This window comes from Hirundo rustica, chromosome 5 (assembly GCF_015227805.2).
Source record: "Hirundo rustica isolate bHirRus1 chromosome 5, bHirRus1.pri.v3, whole genome shotgun sequence".
In the NCBI taxonomy this organism is placed as follows: Eukaryota; Metazoa; Chordata; class Aves; order Passeriformes; family Hirundinidae; genus Hirundo; species Hirundo rustica.
Genome location: NC_053454.1, coordinates 79,511 through 97,209, shown reverse-complemented (window position 1 = coordinate 97,209; position 17,699 = coordinate 79,511). Strand labels below are relative to the sequence as shown.

Genomic DNA, 17,699 nt, shown 5'->3' with positions numbered 1-17,699 from the left:
TAGTGAGTCCAAAAAGAATAAAATCTGTATTATGAAGTCAAACTTAAGGTCTGCTGAGCACAGATCTCCTCCTGACTGTGGGCTACAAAAATGATTGGGAAAGGCAAGCAAATCAAGCAAGTACAGAGCATTTTGGTGATATATAATCCATCTTCGAGACACCCAGTTCAGATGCTTAGACCTGGAGAATGCACCCAAGTCAGCACAGGTAAATAAACCATTCATCTATGCTTCTATCCAATTCCTTTCTTAATAATTTATATTATTTTCACCTGAAAAATTCTGCAGCCGTGAGGTTAACAACTTAACTCCCACAACAGCAGAGAAAGGATTATTCTTTTAATTTTTAACTTGCTGCCTCTTGGGTTGCTTTTCTATGAGAAATACAGTCAACCATAGAACCGCAGACTCATTTGCATTAGAAGCTTAAACCAGAGACTTAAAGCTCATCTCCTCCCATCCCCTGCCATGGCAGGGACACCTCCCACTGTCCCAGGCTGCTCCAAGCCCCGATGTCCAGCCTGGCCTTGGGCAATCCAGGGATCCAGGGACACCCACAGCCGCTCTGGGCACCCTGTGCCAGGGCCTGCCCACCCTCACAGCCAGGAATTCCTGCCCAAGATCTCAGCCCAATCTCCCCTTTCCCACTGGAAGCCATTCCCTGTGTCCTGTCCCTCCAGCCCTTGTCTCCAGTCCCTCTCCAGCTCTCCTGGAGCCCCTTCAGGGACTCTGAGCATTCCCTGGATTTTTCCCTTCTCCAGGGGAACATTCCCAGCTCTCCCAGCCTGGCTCCAAAGCAGAGGGGCTCCAGAATCCTGGAAGCATTTCCATGACCTCCTCTGATCTCTCTCCAGCAGCTCCACGTCCTTCTGCTGTTGGCCCCAGGGCTGGGGCAGCTCTGCAGGTGGGCTCTCACCTCAGGGGGCACAGGGACAGTTCCCTTCCCCTGCTGCCCACGCTGGGATCAGCCCAGGGCACAGGGGGTGTTCTGGGTCCCAGCTCACAAGGTCAGGGCATGTCCAGTTTCTTATCCACCAGCATCACCAAGTCCTTCTCCCCAGGGCTGCTCTCAATCCCTCCAGCCCCCAGGCTGTTCTCATACTCAGGATTGCTGCAGTCTGATACAGGACACCTTGCACTTGATCTTGTTGAATTTCATGAAGCTCCTGCAGGGCCTGTCCAGGTCCCTCTAAACGCCATCTCATCTCTTGAGGCATCTCAACTGCACCACGTCTTCCCATCACCCCTTCTTTTGTAAGAGACTCCACCAGACTCATCACATCCATGTTCGTTGTCTTTTCTATCACAGCAGCCTGTCACACTCTCAACTCCCAACTCATTCTTTGCTTCACACTTCTGGATGCCTTCAGGTGCTTCTCTCACCCTTCCAGGTTCTCTGAGATCCTCAGAGTTTTTAGTTTTCCAGGACTGGCAGAGAGAAGCAAAGATGGTAGGCAAGACTATCGAGAGTATTCCAGACACACTAAAGATTTATATAATGGTTTGTCAAAAAAATTGGAATAAACTGAAAAATGCAAATGAGCTTTTAAAAGAGTAACGACTACCTATTTACCTATTGCACTAAATATTTTGTAACTGAGAAGGAATGTTTGCTCTTCATTTAACAGAAGTCTGACAAAAACAAAAAGTTAATTCCTCCCTCATACAAAAGGCATCAAAGCAGGCACAAATTCAAAGACTATTGAATTTATATTTTTAAGTCTTTATCCATGTACAGCACATAGTCTACCACCCCCTGTTCAGAGTCAGCTGCTATTTTCCTGTACAGATCCATCTTTCTCCAACAACCTCCCATTTTCAAAGGCAAAGTCAAAGCTTTGTGACAAGCAGAGACTTCGAGTCGCAGAGCGGAGCGTGTCGGGCAGGGAACCAGAGGCAGCTCCAGCCGCTCCCCCTGGGAAACAGCCCAGCCTTGTCCCGTGCCCTGTCACTCCCAAGTATCCAAGGCCACCATCAACTAAAATGCAATGTGGAAAAGAACTTCCTCCCCAAGAAGAGCTTGCTTCTCCTCTTTTCACATCTGCTTCAAATAGTCAGCAAATGCAATTGAAGACAGTTTCCTAGGACAGAGTAAATGAGTTTATCCGCCCAAGGAAATCACTCTCAGCTATCCACAGCATCCTTTAATACCACCTGAAAAGCACTCTTTTGTGACCTGAATTTTTCTGTTCCCATGTTACAATACAATGGGGTGTGCTCCAAGAACAGAACAGACACCCGGCGATTTTGCGGTGTTCACACTAAAAACAGCAGATGAACGAGCTACCCACAGCAGGATCACACTACAAACTGCTCAGCAGCCTTCCTGCACAACAAGTCTTATGGTAGACGAAAAGATATCCTTTGTTTTATCAACACACCGCAAAATCACTGGAACCTGATCCCATGTTTTGCCTAAAGAAGTCTAGCACATTTGCTGATATACATTTCAAGAAATATTTCCTTATGAGAAAGCCAAATTTCCCCCCGCCGCTCATTCGCTTCTCAAGGATATAGGATTAAACAGCAGAATTAATTCCCTTTTCATCTCTCTGGAAGACATGCCTTGTTTCATTCTCAACATTTGAGACTCCTGAAGTTTATCTCTCCCAAAAGATCATTTCCCACAAAACCAAAGAACAAAAAGCCTAACAAACTTCTTGTTTGGCTCATAATATTCCTTTGTAAAGGACACTGTAGGACACTACATCACCACATGAAAAAAAAATTTGAAAATAATTTGGATATGGCAAACTGCAGCTCAGGGACCAGAAAAAAATTGCTCTGTCCTAGTTTCTTCTTCAGCACTTATCACTGATGTTACAGGGCAAAATCAGTGGAAGGCAAGACAAGAATTCCCCACAATAATCCTTCCTAATAAAAGAACTATCACTAGACAATTCTTTGTTTTCTCATCGAAATCTCAAATTCGGGATTTGTTTGACTAGAACACAGGTTCTCCCATAACAACGCTTGCATCCCACTTACTCCCTATTTCCATCTTTTTCTGGTGATTCATGTGTAAATAACAAAAGAGGATGCTATCCCACCTACACAAATTTAAAACAGTCTAAGGAAACCTAATCATAGAATTGTCTGGGTTGGAAGGGACTTAAAGGTCATCTAGTCAAATGCCCCTGCCATGGGCAGAGACACCTTCCATCAGCCCAGGCTGCTCCAAGTCCCATCCAACCTGGCCTTAAAAATTTCCAGGGATGGGCCATTTTAATTTCTTTCCAAGAAAGTCACAAAGAGAACACAACACAGTGGGAAGAACAATCAGATCCCTGAAAGGTTAAACCTCGAAAACAGTGAATAAATCAGCCTGCTCCCAGCATCATATGGAATAAACAGAAGCACAAACAGAATTTACATTTGCCATTAAAAAGAATCCAACAGGCAGAATCAAAATTATAATTGATTATGCAAAACTTCCTTTAACTTATGATCCAGAATCTCTGAGCAACTCAACTCTGGCCAAGATTAGCATGTTTCACAATACATTGCTTTTATTTCCTTTCATAACGTTTCAAAACATTTTGCAACCATCTCTACTCCAAAGCAAATAAACATCCCTACTCAGCTCAGCTGCCCAGTGACGCCCAGAGGAAGGCAAACCTCTGCTTTCGACTGAAACAAAATCTATCTTCTGTAAGCTGCATTGGTGAAGCCAAAAGTAAAACAGTATCAGAGAACCAATGAAACACAGAATGGACTGAGTTGCAAGAAACTTTAAAGATCCTCCGGTTCCACCCCCCAAGCCACGGCAGGGACACCCTCCACTATCCCTGGATGCTCCAAGCCCCGGAGAATCCAGCCTGTCCTTGGACACTTCCAGGGATCCAGGGGCAGCCACAGCTGCTCTGGGCACCCGTGCCAGGGCCTCCCGACCTCACAGGGAACAATTCCTGCCCAAGATCCCATCTAGACCTACTTTCTAACAGTAGGAAGCCATTCCCTGTGTTCTGTCACTCCATGCTCTTGTCCAAAGTCTCTCTCCAACTCATCATGGAGGCTCACTTCAAGTACTGGAATTCCACAATTATGTCCAGGAGACCCAGCTTCCCCACTGCCCTGCACACACTGCCCCGTTCCTTCCCCTAGGCCATTGAAAAATCAGAATATTTTAAAACAAAGGGCACCTCCTGTATTATTTTTCCTGGATTTGCTATGTGAGGATCACAGTGCTGGCATATTCCTCATTGCCTCCTGAAGCACAACCTGTTAGAGATCAAAGCATGAGAAGCTCTACTGAGCAGAAAACAGGCAAAACTTCGGGAGTCACAAAAGGAAAGGGTGAAAATATAGAGTAGAGCTCATGGAGGAGTAAAAGGATAAAGATGATACTGAAAAATCAGCTTTGCAATCCATCAAAATCCAACGCAAACAAGTTATCCTAATTTTTAAATACTTTAATCCATCTGGACACGCATGTACAAAAAATGGCACGATTTCTCTGTTACTAAAAACCGGTCCATGCACCTCATTTATACTCAGAACTACAAGAGTAAAACTAAATAAAACTAAAAATAGAAGTTACAGAAGACTAAAAACAAAACAACAGCAAAAAGATAAAAAGGAGGAAGGAAAATATAAGGAGACATCTCAAATGAAGCAATATGACTCCCAAACATGGACTTGTAAGGAAACACATACTAAAAAATATTAGATAACAGATTCCTTATAGAGCTGGCAGCACCTCAAATTACAATCTTTCTTGAAATTTTCTTCCCTTGTTGCAGTACCGGCAGACCCAGCTGCTGGGACACCACCACAGGGAAGCCCGTCTATCTGCAGAACCCTCCAGATCAGGGGCTTGGTCCAAAAAAATCTCCCCAGTTCTTACATGACTGTTGTTATCATAGAATCATGGAACAGTTTAAGCTGGAAGGGACCTTAAGGATCACCTCATTCCACCTCCTGCCATGGCAGGGACACCTCCCACTGTCCCAGGCTGCTCCAAACCCCGGTGTCCAACCTGGCCTGGGGCACTGCCAGGGATCCAGGGGCAGCTACAGCTGCTCTGGGCACCCTGTGCCAGGGCCTCAACACCCTGCCAGGGAACAATTCCTGCCCAATCTCCCATCCAGCCCTGCCCTCTGGCAGTGGAAGCCATTCCCTGTGTCCTGTCCCTCCAGCCCTTGTCCCCAGTCCTTCTCCAGTTCTCCTGGAGCCCCTTTAGGCTCTGCAAGGGGAGCTCTTCTCCAGGGGAACGTTCCCAGCCCTCCCAGTCAGGGAATCTCCAGCCTTTGGAGTATCTCTGTGGCCTCCTCTGGACTTGCTCTGGCAGCTCCAGAGGAGCTTCTGCTGCTGGAAGCCCCTGAGCTGGATGCACGTTCCCATGGCAGCAAGGTCGGTTACAATTTCTGGCAAAGAATTGCAGGAATAGAAGGGAAAAAAAGAAGACAGTCAACCATATGATCTATGTATGAGGAGAGACAGAAGGAGTGAGGTTTCTTTAACTTCTGGGAGAGACAGCTGAAGAAGGGGGAAACCTAATTTTTGACCTCAACCACCTCAGGAGAGATTAGAGAGAGGGAAATACCAGAGGTTCAAAAGAAAAGGACAGGAGGCAACATGCACAGGTTGCAGCAAGAGACTGTGGCTAGACATCAGTATTAGATTTTTTTTTTTTTATCATTATTTTAACACCAATCTCTGGACCATTGACCCAGAGGATCAACAAGATCTCCATCCTAAGGATAAATTCACACCTGGACTGGACAAAGTCTTGGGTGGAGGGCTCTGAAGGTCGCCCTGCTTTGCGAGAGGGATCAGATCCTTCCAACCCAGCTCACCCCTACACTCAAATTTGGGTGCTCAAGTGCTGTAATGACCGGCAAGTACCACAAGGATGGTGAGCTGATCCTGCTGCCTGAGGGAACACGGGCTCACAGGACCATCCATCTGGCACCTGAGAGCAACCACCAGGAGCTTCTGCGTCCTTGCCCAAAGTCTTGCAGAAGAACAACTGGGCTTGATGAGAAAAACACCCCCTGCTTACCAGAGCAAAATGAAAGTAAAGGTGCAAAAACAGCCCTGATAAATGTTTAATGTGGAGTAAAGTTAACAAAACCAACAAAGTTCACAGGTCCTGAGTGGAGTTTATGTAATTCAGACTTCTGTATCAGTGCTGACAAACATGCTGCATTTGTTTACATGTTCTTTTACTGCATTTTTGAAGCAGCACATTTACACAGTCTCATTGTGCCTGTGGTCACAAATATAAAACAGTAAACATATTTTTAACATAGTTTAATAAAAAAAGCTTCATGTGCAGGACCAGACAGCTCTGGGGGCTCTCAGTCTACAAGGAGTTTAGTCTATTTACACAATTCAAGAGTGTGCATGTTGGCAAATATTTATTGCTCTTAAAAAATTGATAAAACCAATTTAAAGCTTCCCTACAGTCCAGTGCTGAGGATTCCCAAGATGATCTTATATATATAAAGATATATATATATATTCACACATATCTTTCAGGATAAATATTGTCTTGTGAACAAACATAAATGAGCATCAGAAGGTCAAGAAAACAAAATAAGTTCAGTGAAGGAAGTGAAGGTTCAGGGAGCTACTGTAAAAAGCCGGGGGGGAACAAAAACTGAGTTCAGAGAGAAAGGAATTTCTTGTGTTTATCAACAAACTCTGAAAGCTTACAGGGTCCAACTGTACAAAGCTCAGTCTTGGCAAATCTCCGGGCAAGGCGCAAAAATAACGAACAAAGAAATATGATTATGATAATAATAAATTTAATATAACCCAAGTAAATTGAGAAAACATGAACACTGCTCTTAAAAAAATCCAATGCATTTATTTTGTATTAGAGAAAAGTGTTCTTCAACAGATGCTTTCAAGTACTTCACCAAAATGAGCAGCATCTGCCATTTCCTGAACATGGATTACTGAACACCACAGCTCACTGCTTAATCAAGTTAAAATCAAATGTCATCTAAAGAAGCAATTAAAACAAAATAATTGGGGTTCTTCCTACCTCAAAAACATTGTCGTACTAAGTTCACGTTTGCTTGTCCTCAGGCCAAGGCTTCCTGATTTACAGAAGCTTTTTTACAGAAGTCTGAATGATAACTGTTAATGCTGCGAACTACTTAAAACTTCGATTTTAAAAACCTACGAATTTTTGAAAAACACACAAAAATGGCAGGCACAAATCACGATTTCATCTTTTCACCAGTGTATTAAAAAATAGCTTGATTAGAACAAAATGACATTTGGTCAAAATGACATTTCCTCCTCTTCCTGCATATCAACCAGGGCATGATACCAGGAGAGCACTTCCAGGTACCTTTGCCACGTTTTTGCAGGTTTTTAGAAGAGAAGGGTCGCTTCCTCTTCAAATGAGGTGTCCTGTTTTGACTTTCAAATCTGAAGCTTTACAGGAAACATTCCTTCACTCCAAAACAACTCTACATTCGTAGCTGAAGATCAAAAAACCACATGTGAGGGTTTAAATTTTTATCAACTTTTGTTCCTCTGCTGATCTTCCCTCATAGACATTGCAAGGATTTTCTAGAACAAACACAAAGTATTTTCAGACCTTCACTTAACAAATGAGAGGAAGCCCAGCAGAAGGTTAATTCTGGAAACAGTTATGCAGCCACTTGGAACAAGCAGAGTCCCAGGGGAACCGTTATTTTTTTTTTCCGTAGAGAACTAGGGATTATTTTCCTAATTTCAGTTTAAAGAATAAAAAGCATAAGGTGATGTTGTCACTGCGAGACTCGAATACAGAAAAGCACCAGTTACGTTTAGGTCTCAGCATGAAATGTCGATTGCTCACTGGCATCCACACTGATCTCTCACCACACGGACAAGCCAAATACCTGTAACCTACCGGCAGAATGGATATTTTCACACATCCAGAGCTGGAGAGGGACATTTGACACGGGATGAAGGGACAGGACACAGGGAATGGCTTCCCACTGCCAGAGGGCAGGGCTGGATGGGACATCGGGAAGGAATCCTTCCTTGGGACAGGAGTGAGGCCCTGGCACAGGGTGCCCAGAGCAGCTGTAGCTGCCCCTGAGCCCGTGCCCAAGGCCAGGTTGGACACTGGGGCTTGGAGCAGCCTGGGACAGTGAAAGTGTCCCTGCCCATGGCAGTGGGTGGGACTGGATGAGCTTTAAGATCCCTCCCAACCCAAACCATCCTGTCATTCTACATTTTTACAAGGTTGAACCACCATTGCTGTTCCTGAACGTGTTCCAAATAACTAAAAAAAAATGAAGTTTAAGGTACATAAAAGAAATACATCATTCTATGAGACCTCCATGTCTACATTAGCTTTTTCCCTTCTGTCTGCATTGACACACTACAAGTTTGACTTATAAATCATGTCCATATTCATAAACGAGGCACTTTTCTCTTCTCAAAGGAAACTGCACACCAGATCATCCCCAGCACAGACAGAAAACAATAATTTTTTTTGTCTCTCAAAGAATCAGGATTTGGAAATGAAAACGTAACACTTACATGCTAGAGTGCAGTGACATGACGTTCATTGTAAAAGTGAAAAACAACTCCTTAATTGTTTATGCTGACAAACAGTGCACAAAAGGACACTGGCTATATGTGCTGCACTTGGAGTGTTATACATTTGGATTACTGGATCATATTTACATCAGAAGCCACATGAAAGTCAGGCTCTAAGTTCAGAAAATACCACTAGCTACAGTTAAGAGTCTTACCAAGGGGAACTTACCTGAAAGCTGCCAGTAAGGGAGCATAAATTGAGTCTCCATCATACACATACAAATGGTCCCAGCTGCACTCTGTGGCAAAGTGACTGAATCGAAGCCTGAGGATTGTGTTTGGCCTGTAATGAATAAATAAATAAATAAATAAAACATTTGTAATTAGCCACTCAACATACAGGGCAAAAACCTTTCAACACACTCTGGTGTGAAGCTCTGGTCTAGACAAGACAAAACTGAGTGACCTGGGTAACTGTAGATGCATTAAACGTGCTGTGGTTCGGGGGGTTTTTTTGCTGTGCAGCTCTCCTGGTATTAAGCAAAAATTTCTTTAAGGTCAGAAAAGTGCGTCTTGTTGTGTAGAACAGATCAAAGAATATCCTGAGTTGGAAGGGACCAACAAGGATCATTGAGTCCAACTCCTGACTCTGCACAACAATCCCACCCTGTGCTTGAGCCCGTTGCCCAAATGCTCCTGGAGCTCTGGCAGCCTTGGGACCATGACCATTCCCCAGGGAGCCTGGGCAGTGTCTGACCAACCCAAGGGGAGGAACCTTTCCCTGATCTCTAAACTCAGCCTCCCCTGACACAACTTCAAGCCATTCCTTTGGGTCCTGTCCACGGCCACAGAGAGATCAGTGCCTGCCCCTTCTCTTTGCCTCAGAAGGAAGGTGCAGACTTTCCCTCAGTCCCCTGTTCTCCAGGCTGAACAAACCAAGTGACCTCAGCCACTGCCCAAACAATCCAAAAGTCCCTCTCCAGCTCTCCTGGAGCCCCTTTAGGCCCTGCCAGGGGCTCACAGCTCTCCCTGGAGCCTTCCCTTCTCCAGGGGAACATTCCCAGCTCTCCCAGCCTGGCTCCAGAGCAGAGGGGCTCCAGAATCCTGGAAGCATTTCCATGACCTCCTCTGGGCTCTCTCCAGCAGCTCCACGTCCTTCTGCTGTTGGCCCCAGGGCTGGGGCAGCTCTGCAGGTGGGCTCTCACCTCAGGGGGCATAGGGACACAATTCCCACCTTTCCTGCTGCCCACGCTGGGATCAGCCCAGGACTAGGGGTGCTTCTGGGAGCCAGCATACATCGCTGGGGCATGTCCAGGTTTTCAACATGGGAAGATACCATTTGTTTCATGGCTAATATAAAAAGATACACCTAAAGACAATCACAGAGAAACCACAGCAGATATTTAATTCAGGGCTCAACTCCAGGATGGTGCAAACACCACCAGCATTGTGCTTTGACCTGAAACAAATAGAAAATGAATCTGTATCAGCCGTGCTTGTTCCCAACCACAGCTGGAGCTGTTGAAAGGACAGAGGACAGACACAAGTGTCTAGGATCACCCCAATCGCATTGCCCTGCAATTCAGATGAAATCCCTGTTCATCCTAATCAAATACATTTTTAAAATGTCAGCTTGCCATCAAGTTCTTCCTTCCCACAGGAGGGGACATCTTTAGGGAGTTATTCTGCAAATGACTATTTTTGGATAGGTACAACAATCTACTCCAGGCCCTTGGAAAAGAGCAACAGATTGAACCCAAGGATAATGTCCTGCTAAAAGAAAAGGTACAGAGAGTACCTATGATTTCACAACTGAGCAGCCTGTGGAGTCATAGGGATTTGCTTCTACTTGAATAGCCTGACAGCTGTAGAGAAGAAAGAAACTGTCAATTAATAAAGGTTCAGACCACAAACAAAAAGGAAGAGGCTCTCTGCAACAGCCAACAACCATTAGCAGACAGCCCTCATCTGCACAATCACATGGTCCTCAGGCTCCATGGAGCTCATCTGCCTTGTTCACACTCCTGGGAAAAATGAAAAGGACTCCCCTGGGAGGAGAAGACAGCACAGACACCAGACAAGAAAAATCAGGAACGGTGCAGAAAGGAAATGAGAATGCTAAGAAACACATGGTTTATTTTGTATCTGAATTTCTCCAGTGTCTTCAATGGCTCACTTGGCTTGTACCCTTCCCGGCTAACCTCAAAGCCCTCCGCACAACGGAATGCCAGCAACGAGGTGAGGGCACTCAGAACTGAACAGCTCTGCAGGCACTGCTTTCCAAGTCCAGATCTCTGGGAATTTTGAGAGCTCGGACTCTTTTCACACGGCTGCAGATTCTGGCTGGTTTAATCAGCATGTTTATCTCTTTTCTGTTTACCACCATGCCCTGACAGCATGGTATAAACACTCACAGGCAGGAAAAGGACTCCAATGTAAATGCCTAGCTGCGGAATAGGGAGGAACATTTCGGTCCTTCCAGCAAGACAGATCTCACTTCAAACCTCACAAAGTGGTGGTTCCCTAGGAAGCCTCTCGGTAGAAGTAATTATAGGCTGGGGGAGCAGCTTTGGTGACATTATTGAGGACTCATGAGAAGCACTTCGCTTCTGATAAAAATATCAGTCACGATATCCTTTAAAAACAGAAGTTAAGAGGGTTAAGCTGGCTATGCTGGGATTGCTGAGGCTGCTTTGTCTGCAATAATGCTCTTGTGAAACATTTTTTAATTATTTGTAATTGCAAACTGTATTCCTATTACCTACACAAAAGGTGAAGCCACTTGGAGCATCCAACTTGTGCTCTTAACCACCTCAAACAACTGGGCCCCTTATAAAGTTAATAGTGAGTGGTTGCCTCTCAATTTCATCGCTCTGGATGGTTCTACGGAGCAGCTTAGCCCTCAGTTCTGAGTACCTTAGGAGCTTATGATTTAAACTTCCTCAACTCAAATAAATGTCTGAAGCAAATGCAATGAATAATTCCTCCTAACTCATCAGACCTCCCAAAGAACGACAGAGTGGTTTGGGTTGGAGGGGATCTTCATGATCATCTTGTTCCACCCCCTGTCATGGACATGTTGGCCCAACCCCCATCAGTCTGTCCTTCGACACTTCCAGGGATCCAGGGGCAGCTACAGCTGCTCTGGGCACCCTGTGCCAGGGCCTGCCCACCCTCACAGGGAACAATTCCTGATTCCCAACTTCCCATCCAGCCCTGCCCTCTGGCAAGGGGAAGCCATTCCCTGTGTCCTGTCCCTCCAGCCCTTGTCTCCAGTCCCTCTCCAGCTCTCCTGGAGCCCCTTTAGGGACTGCGAGGATTCCCTGGATTTTTCCCTTCTCCAGGGGAACAATCCCAGCTCTTCCAGCCTGGCTCCAAAGCAGAGGGGCTCCAGATTCCTGGAAGCATTTCCATGGCCTCCTCTGACCTCTCTCCAGCAGCTCCACCTCCTTCTGCTGATGGCCCAGGGCTGGGGCAGCTCTGCAGGTGGGCTCTCACCTCAGGGGGCACAGGGGATCAGAATCCCCCTCCCCTGCTGCCCAGGGCTCAGGGGGGGTTCTGGGCTGGGTCATGTCCAGCTCTCACCCAGAAGCACCCCCAAATCCTTCTTCCCAGGGCTGCTCCCCAGCCATTCCCCGCCTATCCTGTGTTTGTGCTCTGGCTTGTTCCAATCCAGGTGCAGGACTTTGCACTTGGCCTTGTTGAACTTCATGAGGTTCACAGAGTCCCATGTCTCCAGTCTGTCCAGGTACCTTTCCTTCCCTTCAGCTTCCTGACCTCACCATATGGCCTTGTGTCCACTGGCAAATTTGCTAAGGGTGCCTTGATCCCACTGTGCACGCCAGCAACAGATATGCTAAATACAGGGAGAAGACTAAGAAAAGTGCACTCTGGGACTGTAAGAAATTCTGACCCTCCAAGATGCCAAGAGGCCCCAGTTCGCAGTGTCCAGTACAAGTTCACATTCTCACACGACTCACATGCCAATTCACAGACCTCAACACCTGCAGATTCAGGGAACAACATGGAATGGGACTGAACACACAGATGTTATCACACAGCATCATCTGAGCATGGAAAAGCTTTAGAGACTAAACAAATAGATCTCACAGTCCTGGCACCAGCTTGGTATTATCAAAAATACATTTCAACAAGTGAGATGCTCTGAATTGCTGCACCATCAATCAGGTGACAGCGAATAGACATTAAATTTGCTACTCCTAAAAACCTGTGCAAGAAATTGCTGTAAGTAATATAAAGATCAAATACAGGAAAGGCAGCAAAGTGAGGGGAGAGACCTGAGGGACTTCTCCCAGTTTAGAAAACCTTTGCAATAAAAGGTCAATGGTTCCTCTGAAGTCCTCATGGCCCAGTGAGTAAAGAAAGAACTCAAGTTCATCACTACAGAAACTGATTCTTCATGAATAAAAGCTTTCAGAGCTTTCTCTTGTTTCTCATACTACTGAAAAATCCCATGCGTAGTGAATCCCATCATCTGAATGACCCACTATGATATCAGCTAAGTAATTCATAATCCTTCATTATTGTAGTGGTTTTAATGTTTACTCCATATATATATATATATATATTTTTTTTTTTTTTTTTTTTTTACTGTAAGATATGAATAGGAGGGAAGCAAAGCAGGCTTAAACTTAAGGGATATAAAGACAGGTTTATTAACACACACAAAAAACCCCCCTAAGAATCAAATTAAACCTTCAAAATATTCTTCCCTTCCAAACTGTTAACTTTCTTACAAATAATGCAAAGAGGCAAACCTTAGAACTCTAGGTTAGTACTACTTATAAAATAGTCCTTCATTCAGTCTTTTAAGAGAGAGAAGCTTTCCTTATTTGTTCTGCTAACTTTTCACAAGAGAAAGAGTCTGTTTGTGGCCTCTACTTCTCACAAAGCAGCCTGCCCAGGAACTTCTGCAGTTGTGGACCTCTTATATCACGTAGCCTTTCCCGTGACGACGTACAGGCCATAGACTTTCACATATTGGGGTGTTACATTTTAAAGATGCACAACTCAAAGGCAAAGGATTTTTCATCTTCAAGAACACAGACTTTTTTTTTAATTCTTCACTAGCGCAGAAGGCTTCTTCTCATCTTTCTCTGTTCAAACATCTTATAAGGTCACTAAATTACAGCTTCTACTTTAATATTCACTCATCAAATCACAAATACATTTGCTTAAAAGAAATCCACAAATTATCTCCCCAATTCACATTGTCCACGATTTAAAGGAATACTTTAGCATATTCATATTACAGTTTGTTACCACAACTCGTAGGAAATTTCAGCCTAGAACTAAGGCAACTTGTCATTTCTTTTGTCTTAGGGGTCAGCCTTCTTTCACTGACTTAGATATCTTTATATTATGTCTTTACATATCTTTAATTTGGCATTTTCTCTCTTTCTCTGAGAAGGGTTAGAACTTTAAAAGCTTCATCTGGTTAGGAAAGAATTAAATTTGCTCAGGCCTGCAGTAGTTACATGATCTCTGCCGAGCTGCAGGGCTGCAGAGAAGCAAAGCCATGCTGATGGGGGAGAGGCTGGTGGATGTTTGCCCTTCCACCCCTCAGTCTCATTTAGGGTGGCTCAGCTCAGAGTTGTTACGAAGCTGCAGGCTTTCTTTCTCCGCTGCCAGCTGCTACCAAGCCTGGCCATGGCCTGGGCCCCTCTGCCGTGGCCCCGGGCACGTGGCCAGCACTGCCGAGCTGCAGCCTCCCCTCTGAGCTGCAGCCTGCCCTCTCTCCTGCCAGCAGCTGGGAGAAAGGGGGCTCGGCCAGGGGAAAGGGGCTCCGCCAGGGGAAAGGGGCTCAGCCAGGGGAAAGGGGGCTCAGCCAGGGGAAAGGGGCTCGGCCAGGGGAAAGGGGATTCAGCCTGGGGAAAGGGGCTCGGCCAGGGGAAAGGGGCTCGGCCAGGGGAAAGGGGATTCAGCCTGGGGAAAGGGGGCTCGGCCAGGGGAAAGAGGATTCAGCCAGGGGAAAGGGGCTCCGCCAGGGGAAAGGGGGCTCAGCCAGGGGAAAGGGGGCTCGGCCAGGGGAAAGGGGGGGGCTCAGCCAGGGGAAAGGGGGCTCAGCCGGGGGAAAGGGGGGCTCGGCCAGGGGAAAGGGGGCTCGGCCGGGGGAAAGGGGGCTCGGCCGGGGGAAAGGGGCTCGGCCAGGGGAAAGAGGATTCAGCCAGGGGAAAGGGGCTCCGCCAGGGGAAAGGGGGCTCAGCCAGGGGAAAGGGGGCTCGGCCAGGGGAAAGGGGGGGCTCAGCCAGGGGAAAGGGGGCTCAGCCGGGGGAAAGGGGGCTCGGCCAGGGGAAAGGGGGCTCGGCCGGGGGAAAGGGGGCTCGGCCGGGGGAAAGGGGGCTCGGCCAGGGGAAAGGGGGCTCAGCCGGGGGAAAGGGGGCTCGGCCGGGGGAAAGGGGGCTCGGCCAGGGGAAAGGGGGCTCGGCCGGGGGAAAGGGGGCTCGGCCGGGGGAAAGGGGGCTCAGCCAGGGGAAAGGGGCTCGGCCGGGGGAAAGGGGCTCGGCCGGGGGAAAGGGGGCTCAGCCAGGGGAAAGGGGGCTCGGCCGGGGGAAAGGGGGCTCGGCCGGGGGAAAGGGGCTCGGCCGGGGGAAAGGGGCTCGGCCGGGGGAAAGGGGGCTCAGCCAGGGGAAAGGGGGCTCGGCCAGGGGAAAGGGGCTCAGCCAGGGGAAAGGGGATTCGGCCAGGGGAAAGGGGGCTCGGCCGGGGGAAAGAGGGCTCGGCCGGGGGAAAGGGGGCTCGGCCAGGGAAAAGGGGGCTCGGCCAGGGAAAAGGGGATTCAGCCAGGGGAAAGGGGATTCAGCCTGGGGAAAGAGGGCTCAGCCTGGGGAAAGAGGGCTCGGCCGGGGGAAAGAGGGCACGGCCGGGGGAAAGAGGGCACGGCCGGGGGAAAGAGGGCACGGCCGGGGGAAAGAGGGCACGGCCGGGGGAAAGAGGGCACGGCCAGGGGAAAGGGGGCTCGGCCGGGGGAAAGGGGGCTTGGCCGGGGGAAAGGGGGGCTTGGCCGGGGAAAAGGGGGCTCGGCCGGGGGAAAGGGGGCTCGGCCGGGGGAAAGGGGGGCTTGGCTGGGGGAAAGGGGGCTCGGCCGGGGGAAAGGGGGGGCTTGGCCAGGGGAAAGGGGGCTCAGCCAGGGGAAAGGGGGCTCAGCCAGGGGAAAGGGGATTCAGCCAGGGGTAAGGGGGCTCAGCCGGGGAAAAGGGGGCTCGGCCGGGGGAAAGGGGGGGCTCAGCCAGGGGAAAGGGGGGGCTCGGCCGGGGGAAAGGGGGGGCTCAGCCAGGGGAAAGGGGGGGCTCAGCCAGGGGAAAGGGGGCTCAGCCAGGGGAAAGGGGGCTCAGCCAGGGGAAAGGGGGCTCAGCCAGGGGAAAGGGGGCTCAGCCGGGAGAAAGGGGGGGCTCAGCCGGGAGAAAGGGGGGGCTCAGCCAGGGGAAAGGGGAGCTCAGCCAGGGGAAAGGGGGCTCAGCCAAGAGAAAGGGGATTCAGCCAGGGAAAAGAGGCCTCGGCCGGGGGAAAGAGGGGCTCGGCCAGCTCGGGCCGCTCCCCGTGCAGGCAGCGGCTCCTGGAGGCCTGGCCAGGCCTGGCCCGGGCAACCAAGGGCAGCGGGGCCTGAGCCGGGCTCCCCTGCCGCCCACGATGTCACCTTGTGCCCGGCCTGGAAGGAAGTGAGCTCCCCGAGAGGATTTTATGCTTGTGTGACCCAGAGGTGTATCCCTATATTTAACTGGCTACTTTGGCCATCCATCTCGAAAGCCATTCACCAATTGGCTTTTACTATCTGTGCTAAACTAACACAATTATTTACAGAAGTGCACTGATTTTTATTCACCACATGCTGTTTCAACACAAACCTCTTAATCAGTTTGGAGAGCTCAGTTGCACAAAAACTTATTTACCAAGAAGAATTAAGTGTTGCCCTATCCAGCTTTTAGAATATCCAGAAAGAATCGTGAGCCATAAAAACATTTGGTGCAGATAAAACTCACCTAAAAGTCCCAAAAAGCAATACAAATTCCCAAGCTGCTTCTGCACTCACCTTCCTTCAATGAGCCAGGTGCATTTTGTCTTGTATTTGTAATTTCCAGGCCCATCTGTGACATACCCTGAAGGCTCAGTGAGTCTGTAAACAAAAACACAAAGACAAGCATTAGTGTCCAGTGGTTTTAAATATTCAGAAAGGATTCCCTAAATTTTGAAGATCACAATTAGATTATTATTTACTTAAGAGCCACTATAAAGAAACCAACTACAGCACAACAAAACCCAGCTGGGAGTCTCCTGTTGAACTCTCTGTGCAGGCCTTCTGATGATTGTTCTTCAAGAATGACATCTTGAACGACCTCACTTCAGGAGTGATGGTTTCTCTATCAGATTGATGTCATGGTTCTAAACCTTTACGCCTGGATATGCCACCTAACCAGCAAAAGAAGTTCCCCAAAAGAAGCTTAAATTATTCCTAAATTATTTTTTTATACAAATTACACCATTCTTGCAAGAAGTTCAGATGAAGTCCATGGTGCAACTGCTCACTAATTCTGTATTTGACTCTCCACAAACTCCTTGACAACCTCATGAATGGACTGATCCCCAAGCCCCAAGTTAGATGGGGCTTGGAGCAACCTGGTCTAAGGGAAGGCGCCCCTGCCTATGGCACGGGGTAGAATGAGACAGGCTTTAAGGTTCCTTCCACCCCAATCACTCTGCAATTCTGTATTCTACCAACATCTGCAAATGCTGTACAGTGCAAATTCTACACCAGCAAGAGCCAAACCATTGGGATATACATTCCTACCTCATATGAATTAGTCAAAATATTCAAGATGAGTTCTAACAATTTGTTAAAGTATTGCAGAAACTGCTGAAAATAAATGACAAGGAAGGATGGCAGCAAAAGGCAGCAGCACCTGAAGGTGCCCAAACACCACGTTCTGGCAGAGCACACGCTGGCACCCAAAACAGGATTCCTTCCTAGGCAAGTTATAAACTCCATCATCGGCACACGGCTGGAGCAAATCACAGCCCTCTGGCAAAATTCAACTGTCCTACTTACAACAGAGCTTTAAAACAAAAACATTCAAATTTTAAACTTGGCAAAAAGAGAAGAAAGCAAGACTCAAAGAAGTTCCCCAAACCAGTATCTTGGAACCTTTTCTGTGTCTTTCTCCACTGATGTGTTAATGTTAAGATCCCAC

At 47.7% G+C, this 17,699-nt stretch overlaps 1 protein-coding gene across 1 annotated transcript in view; it reads right to left on the bottom strand.

The window, feature by feature from the left end:
- ATRN (attractin) overlaps positions 1-17,699 on the bottom strand; it is a 155,986-nt gene that overhangs the window by 101,883 nt on the left and 36,404 nt on the right. The window contains exons 2-3 of the mRNA XM_040063653.2: positions 16,544-16,627; positions 8,723-8,836 (exon numbers count right to left, since the gene is read on the bottom strand). Of these exons, the coding sequence (XP_039919587.1) occupies positions 8,723-8,836; positions 16,544-16,627 (198 nt within the window). The remainder of the gene's footprint in view (positions 1-8,722; positions 8,837-16,543; positions 16,628-17,699) is intronic.